This window comes from Podarcis muralis, chromosome 17, assembly GCF_964188315.1.
Source record: "Podarcis muralis chromosome 17, rPodMur119.hap1.1, whole genome shotgun sequence".
Classification (NCBI taxonomy): Eukaryota; Metazoa; Chordata; class Lepidosauria; order Squamata; family Lacertidae; genus Podarcis; species Podarcis muralis.
In genome coordinates, this window is record NC_135671.1 from 25,534,101 (window position 1) to 25,551,688 (window position 17,588).

Genomic DNA, 17,588 nt, shown 5'->3' on the forward strand with positions numbered 1-17,588 from the left:
CAGCTGCCTTTTTCAGAAGCTGACCCACCTAACACTCAGTTTGTCGCTTACGCAAAGTGTTACTGTGGTCTTTTTGTTGCTTGCAGTCAAACCTCGCTTGTCGAAAGTTATCTGTTCCAGAAGCCCGTTTGGCTTCCGAAACGTTCGACAACCAAGGCGCAGCTTCTGATTGGTTGCAAGAGCTTCCTGCCACTCGAGCAGAAGCCACGTTGGACCTTTGGCTTCCGAAAAACGTTCGAAAACCTGAGCATTTACTTTCAGCTTTTGAAACATTCAAAAACGGAGGGAACCAAGGTTTGACCGTATTAGATAACTGCAATCAGCATCCCATTAACAGATGCAAAAATATGTTGGTTATGGTTTGCACAATTGTGCGAGGTCTGATCCTGCGCCTCTTCATTTTGGCCTTTTGCCAGAGAGAAAAGCAGGTGTCCTGGCTTCTAGAAAGTGTCTGCAGGATCAGCTTGTGTGTGTGTGTATATATATAATGGGCAATTATCTGTTTTCTGATTTTGACTAATGATTGGAGCATAGGTCGTATATTCCTTTGGAACACACACATTATTGTTTACATGACGTATTTCGTTGGACTCTGACTCCATTTACAGTTATTTCTCTCTCCCCCCCCCCGCCTTTTTCTTCCTTTTTATTAAATCCCGTCTCGCAGGAGAAGCTAACCTTCCTCCACACTTTGTACCAGCACTTGGTAGCGGGCTGCGTTCTTCTTAAACAACCAGAAGGCATCCTGGATAAATTCTCCTGGTCAGAGCTTTGCACAGTCTTGCAGGAGAATGTTGATGCCCTGATCTTAGACCTCAACAAGGCTAATGAGAAGGTACTGTCCTCAGGCACCAGCCGACTCTATTAAATGCAGTGACATTTGTCCACATCACAGTATCGTTAAAAAGGACTGACATTCATCTTATTTCAAAAAGAATTTGGATGTTAATAATTCAATACCGTTAATTACGGCTTGTCTACAGCTCGGTTTGATGCCATTGCTGTGGGCATGTAAATGTGACTGAAGTCTTTATGAAGTCTCTGAGCTCCAGCTTCTATGCAGGACTTGCTAATACTACTAGCCAGTGTTAGCCACAGGGACCTAATTAAAAGAAAATAAATTAATCTTACTGATGAAGCTATTCAAAGAACTTAGTCATTTACACTAATAAACCAACTCTTTATCTCGGCATAAAACAGAAACAAAATGCACCGACTGGAGGAACATCATCTTTAAAATATTTGCTTGCGAATTGGAGGGAATTATTTGGAGAGTGTTCCCAAGAAATGGCCCAGGCTCTTCTTTGATATGCTTACATTTTGTAAATATAATGCAGGGTGTAGTGATAAATACATCATGAGTTTAAAGAAGATAAATATTTTCCTCAAGGGAGGCCCCGGCAGTGAAGTTCTTGAATATGCTGTGCGGTTTTCGCTGAAAATAAATAATTCCCTCATTTTGTTATGATGAAGTGGCTTGACAGCCTTAGTTGTAATGTTTCTGCAGACTTCCATTCCTGGCTCATTGGGTGAGCTGCAGTTGCGTTCTGTGGTCTAGTAGCAAAGTTTCAGATTTTGGCCTCGCTCCGGAGGGACGGGGAGGAGGAAATGTTTTGCATCGGCCAGAACTCATTTCAAGTCTAGGATGAAGGGATGGTTTAAGTCTACACCTAAGAGCCAAGCGAACGCACTAAGGAAATTTCGTTTGAAATATTGCTCCCCGCCCCAAAGTAGTTAATCCAAACTGGTAGTCGAAAAAGCACTTTGAAGCTCTACAAACTGCTGAATAAATGCCTCGGTCAGCTAAGTGGTTGAGGATGGTCGTGACTGGGGCTTAACTGGAGATGAATTACTACCCAGTGTATAGAAACTGCAGTTTTACTTTATTTGGGTTCTTTCCCACATGCTTTTTCAATCCTGTCAGATTCCCAAAGTGGAATTAAAAGATTGTAAACATGTAAATAGAATTGCAAGCAGGAAAAAAAAGTAGAATTAAATCAACAGCCAGCATGAAAACAATTGGTAAAATATGGGGTATACGAAGCCTGCCTAAAAATAAAGGTCTTCAAAAAAGAGGGGAAGCTCCTAGATCTTTCACAGGGTGCTGAGAAGATTCCAAAATCTAGGGACGCAGCTCCCCAAACGCGCATTGAAATAGGCAAAAAGGAAGGCATTGCCATCATTTTGTAAGACGGAACTGGTTCAGTTTCTCATCCAAGCAGCACAGAGAACTTCAACACTCCCAAACCCTCTTCTTGTTTTTATTAAGCCTAGTTTTGAAACAAATCAAAAGGTAACCTCATTATCGGTTAATTATGAGGCTAGATTAACTTAAGTTAACTAGGGAGTGCTACTTCCCAAACTACTTTTGTTGTAATAAATATTCTCCTCTGCAGTTGCATAAAATGAATACGTTTGGCCTTGCTGTCTAGATTATCTGCATTAAAACAAACCTAGAGACATGCCAATTTAAGCACATTTCCTTAACACCCGACAAACAACCGCTTTTAAATCTTTGAAATTCTGACAGGAGTGGATCACCCGAACCATCAAACAATAACGACAGAACTTAATCTGTTTTCAGGAGTTGTTGTTTTGAGAAATAGAGCAACTGTATATGTTGAAAGCTGGGTGGGGGTACTAATAAATTATTATTATTATTATTATTATTATTATTATTATTATTATTACTCTCTAAATTGTGCATAAGCTTATCCATTGGGTATAGCAAATATGTAACGCTTTCCCCATCAGATTAGTTTTTAATGTGTCTATATTCACGGGTTAATTAAGTCAACAGGAAAATCACTTCGCCTAGCATGCTGCTTTACAAGGCAGTTTGCTTTGTGCAGTGCCTAATCACAGCACAAGAATCTGCCCAATCCATCATTTGGGCCCTGTTACTGATTTGCAACATGAAAGGTGGCGAGTGAGTAGAGAATTCGGTGCAGGGAGAGATTAGCTGCCAAACTCGCCTGAAGACTGATGGACGGGATCTCTAGACCAGGCATAGGCAAACTCCGGCCCTCCAGATGTTTGGGACTACAATTCCCACCGTCCCTGACCACTGGTCCTGTTAGCTGGGGAATTGTAGTCCCAAACATCTGGATGGCCAGAGTTTGCCCATGCCTGTTCTAGACCCTACTACCTCCTGTAGTGGTGTTGCGTCCTTTGCTGGTGCCCGGGGCGTACCCTCTCAAAATCGTGTCGTCAGAAAGACCATAGCCAGACACTAGAGAGACCTGTCAGGAGTAATCATGGACCAATGGTACCAAATAGTATGGGAAACAGTTTTATTAGAAAAACTAACCAATAAACTGGACGCTGATGGCGCTGTTGGTTAAACCACAGGGCCTAGGACTTGCCGATCAGAAGGTCGGTGATTCAAAAGCACGTCAAATTGCAAGTAGATAAATAGGCACCACTCTGGTGGGAAGATAAACGACGTTTCCATGCGTTGCTCTGGTTCACCAGAAACTGCTTAGTCATGCTGGACACATGACCCGGAAGCTGTACGCCGGCTCCCTCGGCCAATAAAGCGAGATGAGCGTCACAACCCCAGAGTCTGCCACGACCGGACCTAATGTTCAGGGGTCCCTTTACCTTTACCTTTAACCAATAAACTGAAACTGATACGGGGACAAATGGAAGAAGATGTCTTCACCCCGGTACAGCTCTCCTTTATCACATACACAGCCCAACAAGACAAGGACAAGAATCCACCAACAGCATACAAATCAATATGGCTAACCTGATTCAAAAACACCCACTCACACATGAAAAAGAAGTTCACTACAGCCAATCAAAGACAGCCAAACACACCCTAGGCCAGGGGTCAGCAAACCTATTGAGCAGGGGGCCGGTCCACAGTCCCTCAGACCTTGTGGGGGGAGCCGGACTATTTTTTTGGGGGGGGGGGGTGAATGAATTCCTATGCTCCACAAATAACCCAGAGATGCATTTTAAATAAAAGGACGCATTCTATTCATGTAAAAGCACACTGATTTGCGGGCCATCCGCGAGCCAGATTGAGAAGGCGATCAGGCCAGATCCGGCCCCTGGGCCTTAGTTTGCCTACCCATGCCCTAGGCCAGTTGTTCTCAACCTGTGGGTCCCCAGATGTTGTTGGACTAAAACTCCCATCATCCCTGAGCTCTGGCGTTGCTAGCTAGGGGTGATGGGAGTTGTAGTTCAACAACATCTGGGGACCCACAGGTTGAGAACCGCTGCCCTAGGGCAACTCCAACTTCTCTCACCACCAAAGGAACACAACCAAATAGTCAAGAGGACCCGTACAAGCGATGCTGACACAAAACCCCACACATACATTAAGTAAAATAGAAACATCGCCACCCAACTCCACCCTACTCACCAAGGCCGCTCCACCTCTTCCCCCCTTTTCTTCCTAATGTAACACTCATGTCTCAACAAATGAAACTGATCTGTAGAAAATGTAACTTGAAAAAAGAGACATTGCACATACAGTGGTACCTCGGGTTAAGTACTTAATTTGTTCCGGAGGTCCTTACTTAACCTGAAACTGTTCTTAACCTGAAGCACCACTTTAGCTAATGGGGCCTCCTGCTGCTGCCGGTATGTGATTTCTGTTCTCATCCTGAAGCAAAGTTCTTAACCCGAGGTACTATTTTCTGGGTTACCAGAGTCTGTAACCTGAAGCGTATGTAACCCGAGGTACCACTATACTTTTGTAAACCGAGAAATCTTTAATAAAAACACGTTAAAAACCACCACCACCCCCGTGTATCCAGACCGTGGTCCCCCTGTCGTCGTCCCCACTACACCCCTGAACTCCTGGCTTGTTTCTTTCGCTAGCGTGGGTCTTTATGCTGAGGCTTTTGGAAGATAAACCGATAGTGAAGCCTGCGTACTAGTTTATTATCGGAATTTTCATTTGTGCAGTGTGAGTCAGAACTCTGGATGTAGTTGGCTTTTCACTGTTACCAAAGAGCTCTTGATTTCCCCCCGGGTCGCGGGGTTCGGCCCACGATGTTGAATACTTTTCCAAGTGCCCTGGTTTAAGTTAGGGCTGGGAATATACCCATAAAGAATGCTAAACAAAGATTTTCTTTCATGCTATAACCATGCAGATATCTCACCTTGAGTATGTTTGTAAGAACAAGTCTGATACGATGAGGGAGCTTCAGCAGACCCAGGAAGACACTTTCAGCAAAGTAACGGAACAGATGAAGGCTCAGGAAAGCTGTTGGGTGAAGCAGAAGAAGGAATTGGAACAGCAATATTCTGGGCTCCTCGGGGAAGTTCATGCAAGGGCACAGGTACAATATTTCTGCCAGGAAACCATAAACTTCTAAAAGTATTCTTTAAATATTTAGTATATTATTTCAGTGGTTTGGGTTCCAAACCAATTTTAAATTGCTCGGGAATATCTGTGTGCTTAAAGAAATGATTTTCTTTCTCTCTCTTTTTGGTACTATTAACTTCTACTTTCTTTAGGAAGGGTATGAATTTGTGTGAAGGCATTCCAGAACTTGCATTGTTTAATTGGATCCTGCAGTTGTATTTCCCATTTAGTTACCATGCGAAAGTTACCTGCAGAGTGAAAACATTGGCTTCTTTGTGTTATTACGCGGAGCACCAGATGCTTTCGCCTCTTGGTGATTGCTCTTCCTACGGTGCGGTAGAATTAAACTTATTGAAATTCACTTTATGCTGAACTGCGTATCAGGCATCGGTTCATAGGCTAGTTGCCGTAACAAAAGGTGGTTAAACACATAGAAACAGCCTGCACTCTTGTGAGCGAGGTAGCAAGATAAAGTAGTCTTGGCATAAGCTATTTATCCTAGCTAAAGGTGATGGCACCCCAAGGAGGCCAGTATCTGTTGGACTATATTTTCTGAGTTTATGAACACTCAAAGGCCGTTGACTGTGGCTTTTGTTGTCCTCTGTCCTAAGGTGTAAAGAAGTAGCCACCATGATACTGCAACAAGAGTTAATTTGCAAATCTTCCGTATACCGTATTTTTCGCCCCATAGGGCGTACCGCCCCATAGGACGCACCTAGTTTTTTTGGGGGGGAAATAAAGGGGAAAAATTATTTTTCCCCCAGGCGCGGTGCTGGCGCGGGCGAAGCCCGAGCTTCCCCTAATCCCAGCCCCGAGAACAGCCTGCTATCCGCAAGCCTAGGGAGGCCAGCAGTAAGTCACCCCGGTCTCCCCAGGCTTCGGAATGCAGGCAGCTCTGTGCAGCCATCGGGAGGCGGGCGCGACTTTGCGCCCCGCTCCCGATGGCTGCGCAGGGCTGCGCTACCCCCGGGACTGCAGGCAGCTCTGCGCAGCCATTGGGAGGCCGGCGCGAAGTGGCGCCGGTCTCCCGAGGGTTGCGCAGAGCTTCTTGAAGCCTGCATTCGCCCCATAGGACGCACACACATTTCCCCTTCATTTTTGGAGGGGAAAAAGTGCGTCCTATAGGGCGAAAAATACGGTAATTAATATTCACTTAATGCTTTGTTGGCAAAGTAGCTCAATTGCAGCTAGGAAGCCCAAATACCAGTTCTTTCCTTGAAATTAGAACAATGTCCAAACACTTGTTAAAATATTCAAAAGTGTTGACTTGTAGAACATATAGCTAAAGAAGTATATATGCAAAGTATTTACATTCGTGTGCTTATCCAGGCCCTACAATGCAAATCTCAGCTAAAGCATCCGTGGCAGATGGCAGTCCAACCCCTGCTTAGAAACCTCCAAGGAAAGAGTCCACCACCTCCCAAGGGAGCCCGTTCCACTGTCAAACAGCTCTTCCCATCTTCTTTCTGATGTTTAGTTGGAATATTCTTCTATGTAACTTGAATCCGTTAGTTCAGGTCCTACAATCAAAAGCAGGAGAAAACAAGCTTCTCTGTCTTCCCTTTAGATATTTGTCTCAGGAGTTCAGCCTACACTCGAGTAGGACCCTGGCAGAGACACATGCCCGACTGGCATGTTCCCTCCCTCCCGGTCGATCGTTCGGGAGCTTCATAAGCCTTCTTCAGCCCGAACATCACAATGACCGATGCCAACAGACATTGGCACACTTAGGGATCCGCAGAGTTTGCGCATCATGCGTTAACAGACCTCAGCAACTCAGCATTTTGGCTAATCTACTTTATTTACATATAAACATACATGGAGCACTGCAACATGGCTCCCTCTCTCTCTAGCATCAGACAGCGGAGAGAAAAAGAACAAAGGACAATAGTCCCACTTCATGGAACACAGTAACACAAACATTGTGTCTCTGTCAGTTCTCACTCTGTGGAGTCATAACATACACCGTCATGAGATAGACTAAAATCCCATGACTGCAATCATGGAGCAGGAATTCTAACAATTTGAATAGACATGGCGGTCGCATCTCATCTGTCTCCTCTTTTCCAGGCTAAACATACCCAACTCCCTCAGTCATTCCTCATTTGGTTTCCAGATCTTGATCTTCTTCTTCAATTTGTATACTGCTCTACATCTGTAGATTGGTTTCCCTCCTCTGCACATGTTCTAGCTTGTAGAATATCCTTCTTCTCCCATTCTTGGGCATAGTTCTTGTGCGGGTGGGTGGTCATGGACCCGATCCAGGCGCTCTTGGAGGAAACTGGTTTTCTAGATCCATTTAGTCCATTCCCTCATTCGCACCCTCTTTCATGAGTGGCAGCTCCCACCCCCTCTTAACATATCCTCAGGTTAAGAACCTGTGGCTGCCTGATCCCATGCTCCTATGCTCCAGCCCCTTAGACTCACAAAAATAGGATTGCTCTGGTTTAAAGGTTATCCTGAGAGGACGCAGAGTTGTGCAATGCTTTCCCCACTTAGAAGAAAGAGTAAACGTTGCTGCAAGGCAACAGCTTTGAAATACCCTGAGAAATGCTCAGAACCAAACAACTTTCAGAAAGAGATTGTGGCATAGCCTTCCTTGCGCTGTTCCACAATTGGGACATATTTTATGTCCCCAGCTGCCAAAAACCACCCAGCACATTAGCAAGCATTCTAACCTAGCCTACTCCTGATGCATCCTTTCTTAAAATTTATGCTGAATTTTAGATTAGGGAAACACTCAAACATTCATTTTCCTCACCTCAGTTCTGAAGTCATGCTGTTTTGAAACATCGGAAGCCAGTGACTTAGTTGTAGTCTAGCACCCTTTCGGATTCTGTATAGGGATGTGTAGGAATATCACCATCCAGTAAACACAAAACAGTGTTTTAATAAAACCATTACTGTAGCATGGCGGTTAAGGCAAAGATCAGGGAACTTCTGCCGTCCAGTTCAAATCTCACCTTGGCTGTGAATCCCCGGAGTCAGGCTTGTCAACGCTATGGGGCTGAGGCCTCTACAGCCCCCCAATGTCCACAGAGATGGGGCTCAGCCCCCCCCCCCCATCTTGAGGGGGAAGAGGAGGCATGGTGGGATGTTGCCCTGACATCGTGCGACCTTGGCAGGATGTCACCCTGGGCCGGCCAGCACGGCCTGGAGCGCAAATGTCACATAGCTGGGCTCTACCCATGTGACAGTCATGCACGACGTCCATGACGTCATGTGCAGCTCTCCCCCCAGTGTTGGGCGCAACTCAGCACCTTGTTCCCTGCGTAGTCTTGGCTTATCTTCCAGGAATAATAGCATCCTATCAACGTTTCAGGGTTCTTTGATAGATGATAGAGATTATTTACTTGACCTGAATTGAGCACGTAGGTGCTGTATAAATACTAAGCATTGCTATAATATACCGGCTCCCAGTATAATTCAAAGGGTTGGTGCTGACCTTTAAAACCCTAAATGGCCTCGGTCCAGTATATCTGAAGGAGCGTCTCCACCCCCATCGTTCAGCCCGGACACTGAGGTCCGGCTCCGAGGGCCTTCTGGCGGTTTCCTCCCTGTGAGAAGCCAAGTTACAGGAACCAGGCACAGGGCCTTCTTGATAGTGGCACCCGCCCTGTGGAACACCCTCCCACCAGATGTCAAAGAGAAAAACAACTACCATACTTTTAGAAGAAATCTGAAGGCAGCCCTATTTAGGGAAGCTTTTAATGTTTAATAGATTATTCTATTTTAATATTCTGTTGAAAGCCACCCAGAGTGGCTTGGGAAACCCATCCAGATGGACAGGGTATAAATAGTAGTAGTAGTAATAATAGTAATAACAATAATAATAACAATAATAATAATAACAACAACAACTACGCAAGGCTTGGGAACTTGTATCCCTCTACAACCTGCTGGGACTCCAGCTCCCATCATTTCCAGCCAGAGTGCCCAGAGGTCAGGAATGATGGGAGTTGTAGTCCAACAACACCGATAGGCCACCTCCTTTACAAACAACTATCCCGTTTTGTGGATATAATCAGAAGCACAGGTACACAGGCAAAAAGATATTCACATAAAAACAAATAATGCGATAGTGAATAGATCTATGGGGGGGGGGGAATGAGACTCGTCAAATAGAAGGGTTGGGGGATTCTCTAGGGCAAGGGATGCCCCTCCCTTTGAAGAATTGACTTGCTTTATGAAGGAGCAGGTCTGTTATCAGAAGAGGTGAATTAGTTGAAGACTATCATGTGTTCAGTGGAATCAAAGTGAGGGTTGTAAGAGAGGAAAATAAAATAGTTGAAATAAAGTGAAGTCCTTTGAAGCCCAGGTGTCATTAAGTCTCCAGTTTGCAGTCTTGTCTTCTTGCCAACATAAAGGATAAAGACCCAGCAAGAAACAGGATAAAATAGAGTTGTACTCTCCAGGGGAGTGACTAATTTTTTTAAAGGGTTCTTGAAGTCCGCAGAGTGCCGTAACCCAGGGAGCCACCTCTCAAAGCTGCTCCACTCCATGAAGTCGGGCTGCCAGTCTTTCAAGGCACAGAATCTTGCTGTTCCTTTCAAGAAATTGTACTTTTAAGGTTCTGAGGAAATATTAGAAGCAACGTAGGTTTGGGCACAAAACAATTACAAGCTGCTGAAGGGGGAAAAAACGCAGCCTGTGCGTCTACATTTATATGGCAAAGGAAGGAAGATTGCTGTACAGTGGATGCTCGGGTTGCGAATGTGATCTGTGCGGGATGCACGTTCACAACCTGCAGCGTTCGCAACCCGCGTCTGCGCACGCACGGGTTGCGATTTGGCGCTTCTGCGCATGCGCAAACCACCGAAACCCGGAAGTAACCCGTTTAGGTACTTCTGGGTTTCGGCAGTCCGCAACCCAAAAATCGCAACCTGAAGCGTCTGTAACCCGAGGTATGACTGTACTTTTAGATAGATAGATAGATAGATAGATAGATAGATAGATAGATAGAGTGATACTGGGCCTACTTGTTTTTAGTAACAGATACCAGCTGAGCTTTTCTTTTTGACTCTATATGAGTTTATATTTGCCTTCTTAAATTCTGGACGTTTCACCTCTGAGGGCCAAGATCCACGAGTTGTTTGTGTTTGCTTCCTCCCCCACCGCGCTTCCCAAATTCAGGTTACTTTTTTCCTACTTCTAGAAGCAAAAATCAGTTGCTAATAATTCTGTAGTTTCTGGGCCGATGTTCAGGTTTCATTTTGAAGTATTTTAGTGTGTTTCCAGGATTGTAGGGATTAATTAATGTAATTAGCCCTTGCATTTTTGCCTAACAGGAAATACTAATATCGGTTCTGCATAAGATTTTGCATACATTATTCATGTATGTGTATATAGCCAGAGATTTGGGTGTTTGGTATGCTCTTTCCCCATGACTTGACACCTTTTTAAACTCTGGTTGTTGGTTATTTATACAGTCCCCATCACATTTTTCACTTATTTTGGAAGATCTGTTCCTTTTTAGCAACTGGCCGCCTTCAGTGTTCCTTCTCCCTCTCCCTTTTACAACGCACATGGTATTTTCTTCCAAAAGACACAAGCAAGCTTTCTTGAACAGCAGTTGCGTTGACACAGCAACTGAGAACTGCAGTCAAAATACATGTCACTATGAAGATTGTGTTGGTTGTTTCGTATGGATGAGTTGCTTTAAAGCAAGCAGATGTGCTTGGGTTTAATCTACATCATTTGCTTGTGGAACCTTCAGTCGTTCCAATGCCAATCTCATGTGAAAGTGGTGTCCAAATCAATGTGAGTGTTGTGGACAGGGTTGCGGACATCTGCCCAGATTTAGTTCCCGCAACAGCCATGGCTTCTTAAATGGGGGAGGAATTAGCCACACACCCTGTGAGTTGCATCCAGCACTGTCCACAGAGAGTACCTTTAACGCAGTGGCACCTCCCTTTCTTCTCCTCTCCCTTTGCACCCTCTAAATCTGATCTGGAGGCCCTTCAACTCTCTGGAGCAGATTTTGAGGGTGTGCAGGGGTGACGGCAGTTGCAGAGGAGAGGAGGAGAAAGTTCCATTGTGTGGCGAGTTCCTGCCTCCCACCAGAAGAAATAAAGACATGAGACACAATAATTAAGGTTAATGGGCAAAAATTGGCCACAACTTTATTGGTTACAGGTGATGAACGGTATTGGCTTAGGCATTGGTCCTAATCAACTATCCGGCTTCAGACCGTCTGTCTGAGAGGCCAGGAAGGGTTAACACCAGCAGGGGGAGCCCTGCCGATGCACATCAACTAGGCACTCCCCCAGAGTCACCACTCAGGGGCGTGCCTTGGGCCCTGGCCTCCATAGGCTTCGGACGTGGCCATGCCCCCCAGAGTCCTTTGCCGGACTACCCTTCGCAACTGGGGGAGGTGATGGCGCTCCCCCCCCCCAATTCATCTACATAGCAATACCCCAACCAATGCCTAACTGCCAAACCATGGAAGTTGTGACGATTTGCTACGAGGTAGGCAAAAAAACCAAATGGCCGGTGCCAATTTGCCAGGGGGAAAAATTCCTACTAGGCCCCTTAACGGCGACCAACCGAAGTCAATAGCAAGGTCAAAGGAGAAACCTAAAGGGAGGGTGGGTGGGAAATTCCCCAGCTGATCGGCAGCAAAGAGGAAGCTCCTCTGCCACGCTTGCCTTAAATGTGGCAAGCCACGCCCCCTGAGCCAGCTGATAGGCTGGCCAGGGGATGACGCGGCAGAGGATTCCCCTTGTACGCGCGGAGCTGGGAGCCAGCCTCCGCGCAGGTGTTGGGGGCGCTAAGCCCGCAACACCACCTCCTCCCTAGGGTCGGAAGTGGCTTTGCACAAATGAAGCCTGCCTATTACAAGTCAAGAAAGGCTTAACCGCCTTAAGATCTCCATGGAGAGCTTTCTCTGCAATTCTCTTTTGACAATTCGGTTGATAGGGTTGCCAAAATGGAAGCAAGGAAACGGTCATTCCAGAGAACTACCTGTTTTAAGTGTTCAATGGTTAATTTACTATTGTAATAATGCTTCCTTTCTGCGAGTTTGAATTATGCGAATTTTCACTTCCACTTGCATTTTCGTAATTGCAAATAATGTTTAAAGATGCAGGGTATTGGAATGCAGCTCCCATCAGCCTCAACTAGCGTTGTGGCCAAAGGTCAGGAATGATGGGAGTTGTAGTTAAGCAATATCTAGAGGGCATCCCATTGGCTAGGCTTGTCGACGATGCGTAATTTCCTGAGACGGTAAAATATTCATTTTCCATTCCGCCAGCGTAGCTTAGATAAAGTAGATAAATGTATTAATAGTCCAGGATGCTGATTCAATAGAAAGGCAAACAGTTAGCCTGTCTAGTGAATTGGCATTCAGGGCCATGAATGAATTTAACTTATGCAAATACTGCATACAAAGCTTTTTATTATGTTGAAACTTTGCAATAGGCATCTACATCCATGCTCACTTTCATGGATTGAACGAGTTAGAGGTGTTGCATGCTCTCTCTCTCTCTCTCTCTCTCTCTCTCTCTGTGTGTGTGTGTGTATCACAAAGCATTACTGTGACTTCAATCTCACAATGCTTATTATCCAGTCATTAATTTACGTACTTGTCCAAATTAAGTTTTTGAGCATTTATTGGAATAGCAGGTATTATGTATGTGAAGAATAAAGCAATAAGTGATTGATCAAATAATACAAAGAGCGTTCTCTTGAAAATACAATTCTGCCCGAGACATAATTAATCTGTGAATATATAAGTAGGGGGTTGATTGCAAAGTAATTAAAAGATCACCTTTACTTTCCCCTTTCCAGCTGCTGCCTATCTATTTCTGTCTCTCCAGGTTTTCCCTAGTTTACTATTCTCTTTTGCTAAACTAACTTAACCCAGCCATGTGTCCTGTTCTTGTCTTTAAAAAACAAACACCAAAACCCTAGCATAATTGTTCTTTAAACCATTGACTTTGCTCTTGCTCATAGATAAGATGGTTAAGGATTACTGCAGTATTGGCCTGCGTTACCATATTTTTCTGTGTATTGGACAAAGTTTTTTGACTCAAAAATCATGTCAAAAAACTGAGGTCGTCCAATACACGGATAGTGGCATGTGGGGGAAGAAGCGGTGCCCCACCAGCCAGCCGGTTGGTGGGAGCGCAGCTTCCCCCGATGCCACAGCGAGCGGGGAGCAATCTGGGGGGTGTTTCCTACCCACAGCTGCATGGGGGGAGAAGCTCAACAACTTTGGGCCATCTCCCCTCATTTTCTTAAAATTGAGTCCCCCCAAATGGGGTGTGGTGGTCTTATACATGGGGGCAACTTATGGACGGATAAAATACACTAGTTGCTATGTTAAGTTGAAAGCTGAAGTCGACACTTGCCCTGGCTCTTAGCGCCGGGCAAAGAAGGCAAACTCCTAGTCCGGCTGCTGTCAAAGGCTTTAATGCATAATGCAGATCAGTACCTGGGCAAGGGGCAGGTTACAAGGTAAGGCAGGTACATATGGTATACATTTGGCCAGCAGCAGAGCATTTGCCCCCGCTGCCCAGGCCAGGTGTGCTCCCGAGGGGAGCGTGGTGCAGAGAGTGCCCTCACAGACACAGGATAGCTGCTTGGGCGCCCAGGGCGGCGTAAATGCCCTGCAGCCAGGGGTGGAGTGAGCCGCCCATGGCGGACATTTGGTGTGCTGCCTGCCCGCGACTCCCAAGCCTCCACTAATCTGTCAAAACGAAGGGGGAAGGTGGGGAATGCTGCTGGCAAAGCGGCACAGTTTTCCCCCCTTTACTCCGACGGCTCGGGGTAGGCTTGGGAGTCGTGGGTGGGTGGCGTGCCAAATGTCACCCCCCTCAGTGAGGGCACCCGGGGTGGTGGACATCTGGGGTGGTCTGCCCCCATCACCCCCCTTCCTGTGCCCCTGCATTTTGCTAAGCGCAAGTTGAGATGTTGATGCAACAGGTGACATGACGGCTGCATCTTCTTTTTGAAGAGCAGGGCTAGCACAGCATTAGTAGAGGAAGTAGCCGAGTTTAGGGCTGGGCGCTATATCGTTCAAAACCAGCTTGAAGTCCGTATCACGATATCGGTTTCATGACTTTTTTTGTGACTTGGCAATATATCATGAATCACGATGTGTGTTAGGGTTGGGCGATATAGATCATCCAAAACTGGTTTCAAGTCCATATCGTGATATTGGTCTCATGATTTTTTTTTTGACCCGGCAGTATGTTGTGAATCATTGCTGGCATTACATTTATTTATTAAAAACAATCCTACTGAAGATTCTTAGCACTAAAATCCAAAGGCAGTTATAAAAAAGATAATAAAAAGCAATATATCAAAAAAAGAAGAATACCAAAGAGGAAGAAAATACAAAATGGAATACTCATGATCGTTACAGAACACAATGATATAAAAAAGAGAAAGAGGTGGGGAAACAGAAAAAATAGCTAAGATAATGGAAAAGAATAGAAAAATACAGTGGTGCCTCGCAAGACGAAATTAATTCGTTCCGCAAGTTTATTCTTCTTGCGAGTTTTTCGTCTTGCGAAGCACGGTTTCCTATAGGAATGCATTGAAAATCAATTAATGTGTTCCTATGGAAACCGCTTGCCAGGCTGGCGGTGCGGAGAAGGGCTTTTCTCCCCACCGCAAGCCTTCAGGACAGGTACGGGAACAGAGGGGAAGGCGCGCAGCGCTTTCCCTCTGTTCCCGGGGCTTGTGTGGGAGGAGGGTTTTTCCTCCCCACCGCCAACATTAAGAACAGCATTCTGAATGTTGGCGGTGGGAAGGAAAACCCTCCTCCCACCCCAAGTCTTCAGGAAAGCCATCCGAAGCCGGGCGGCGGGAGAAGGTGTCCCCGCCCCCCCGCCCGGCATCGGAGCTTCGTTCCGATGGCGGGCGGCGGGAGAACGCGTTCCTGCCCCCCGCCCGGCATCGGGAGAACGCGTTCCCGCCCCCGCCCGGCATCGGAGCTTCGTTCCGATGGCGGGCGGCGGGAGGAGGTCCGAGGACAGTGGGGAAGACACGCTGCGCTTCCCCGCTGTCCCGGAGATTTCCCTATGGGCTTTCGTCTTGCGAAGCAAGCCCATAGGGAAAATCGTCTTGCGAAGCAACTTGCAAACGGAAAACCCTTTCGTCTAGCGGGTTTTCCGTCTTGCGAGGCGTTCGTCTTGCGGGGTACCACTGTAGATAAAAAGAACTCCCGCCTCCCTATCTGACAATTATCTGTAGCAACAGTTATTCAAAATATTTAAATATGCATTCCAGAGTAGTTTTTTCTTGTTTGCAGGATGTAACTTTCCCCAAATTAATTTCCCAAGCTCAGCCGTTAACTTTTAGTCACCCAGACAGTGCAATATGGCTGTTGTAAAGTCTTTCTAGTAATCCAAATTAATATTTATCCAGCTTCTATACAGTGGTACCTTGGGTTACATACGCTTCAGGTTACATACGCTTCTTCAGGTTACTCCGCTAACCCAGAAATAGTGCTTCAGGTTAAGAACTTTGCTTCATGATGAGAACAGAAATGGTGCTCCGGCGGTGCAGTGGCAGCAGGAGGCCCCATTAGCTAAAGTGGTGATTCAGATTAAGAACAGTTTCAGGTAAAGTACAGACCTCCGGAACGAATTAAGTACTTAACCTGAGGTACCACTGTATAAAATTTATTGTAAAGCCCTTTTAAACAGTTGCTGGTGTTATGTTTTAAGGACAGTGCTGCTTCTCTTCTTCCACTGATGAGCATCTTGACTTTTATAGGTTTGGAATATGAGATTAGGGCTTGGTGTTTTGTTTTGTTTTGTTTTGTTTGTTTTTAATAAGCAGCTTCACTTTCATTAGCTCTTTAGCGAGCTCGTAATTTTGAACATGCCTTTCCAGAGCTTGGATTTAATGGGCTGGTTACAGAGCGATGCAGCAGCTTTGGGGTTTTGATGTTCTGGAGTTTGCCATGTGCCCCATTGCTTCTGCCATTTCTCCCGATTTATAAAGAGGCTGCCGGTTGATTCCGTTCCTTGAAACCCATATCTCCTCCCACATTTGCAGAAATATCAAGAAATGGCAGAGAAAGCCAAGGAGAAGTTTGCCGCCGCCGAAAAGAGGCAGGAGCAATTGCTCTTTGAGAACTCGCACTTTAAGACCATGTTGACTCAAAACCAAAAAGAGCACATGTCTCTTCTGGCGGCCTGCGCTCTGCTTTCCGGAGCCTTGTACGCGCTCTACAGCCGCTCGTGCGCCTTGTCGACCCAAAGGGACTTCCTCCAAGATCAAGTCAACACCTGCGACATTTTCAAGCAAGAGATCCGGACTCTGGCCAACGTTTTGTCCGAGGCCGAGGAAAGGAAGCCGAGCGACGGCCAGGCGAAAAAGCAAAAACATGGCGGCAGCATGATCCACCTCTTCCGCAAGGGCGTCATTGCTGTGCTGGCAGCCAAGAGGCTTCAGCTGTTGGGCCAGTCCTGCAGCTCCCTTTTCTCCTGGGTGGACAGCTTTAGAGAAGGCATAGGAATCTTAGTCTGTGCAGGAGACTCCAAGGATGTGCAGAACCTGTCAAGTAAGATAATCAGCCGGTGATTTATATGTTTGGTGTCAAACTGCACTTTCAGTACTTAAATAACAATTATATTATGCCAAGGCAATGGGGGGCATAGGCTTTATAATTTGAGGGGGGAAATTATGTTTAAGCTGTTAAGACCAAATTTAGCGTGTTAATTAAAAGAGCCCCAAACCCCCAGAGACGGTGTTAAATACACAGGAAACACACACACACACCCATCTGAACGGATGGTAAACTGAATCTGAATTGACTGTGACCCATTGCAGACCTGATTGTGTTTAGGAAATGCAGAGTACGCTTTCCATGTAGATTCAGGTCAGGCATAGGCAAACTCGGCCCTCCAGGTGTTTTGGGACTACAGTTCCCATCATCCCTAGCTAACAGGACCAGTGGCTGGGGATGATGGGAATTGTAGTCTCAAAACATCTGGAGGGCCGAGGTTGACCATGCCTGATTCAGGTCTCCATTCCGTGGTTTCTTCTTCCGTAGTATGGCGTAGCATGATGCCTGCACCTGGGCAAGCCATGGTTAACACAAACAAGATCCCTTCAAATCCAGGGTTTGTGAGCTCTGCTGGCTAGTTTTAGCCATGGCCATTGCTTCTCCATGGTTAAAACAATCCGTGAAGGACTTAAAGCACGAGATGGGAGCGTGGAAGCCTATGGCACATGTCTTAACCATGGTTAGGAGATCGGGCTTTTGTGTTGTCCCACGGAGCTCTGTACCAATGAAATCATGGAAGTT

At 46.0% G+C, this 17,588-nt stretch overlaps 1 protein-coding gene across 7 annotated transcripts in view; it reads left to right on the forward strand.

Moving 5' to 3' along the window:
* The window catches only part of CCDC171 (coiled-coil domain containing 171), a 207,451-nt gene that overhangs the window by 77,271 nt on the left and 112,592 nt on the right, over positions 1-17,588 (forward strand). For all 7 annotated transcript variants that reach the window (XM_077921218.1, XM_077921217.1, XM_077921222.1 and 4 more), the window contains 3 exons: positions 668-835; positions 5,109-5,297; positions 16,334-16,841. In XM_077921218.1, coding sequence (XP_077777344.1) covers positions 668-835; positions 5,109-5,297; positions 16,334-16,841 — 865 coding nt within the window. The remainder of the gene's footprint in view (positions 1-667; positions 836-5,108; positions 5,298-16,333; positions 16,842-17,588) is intronic.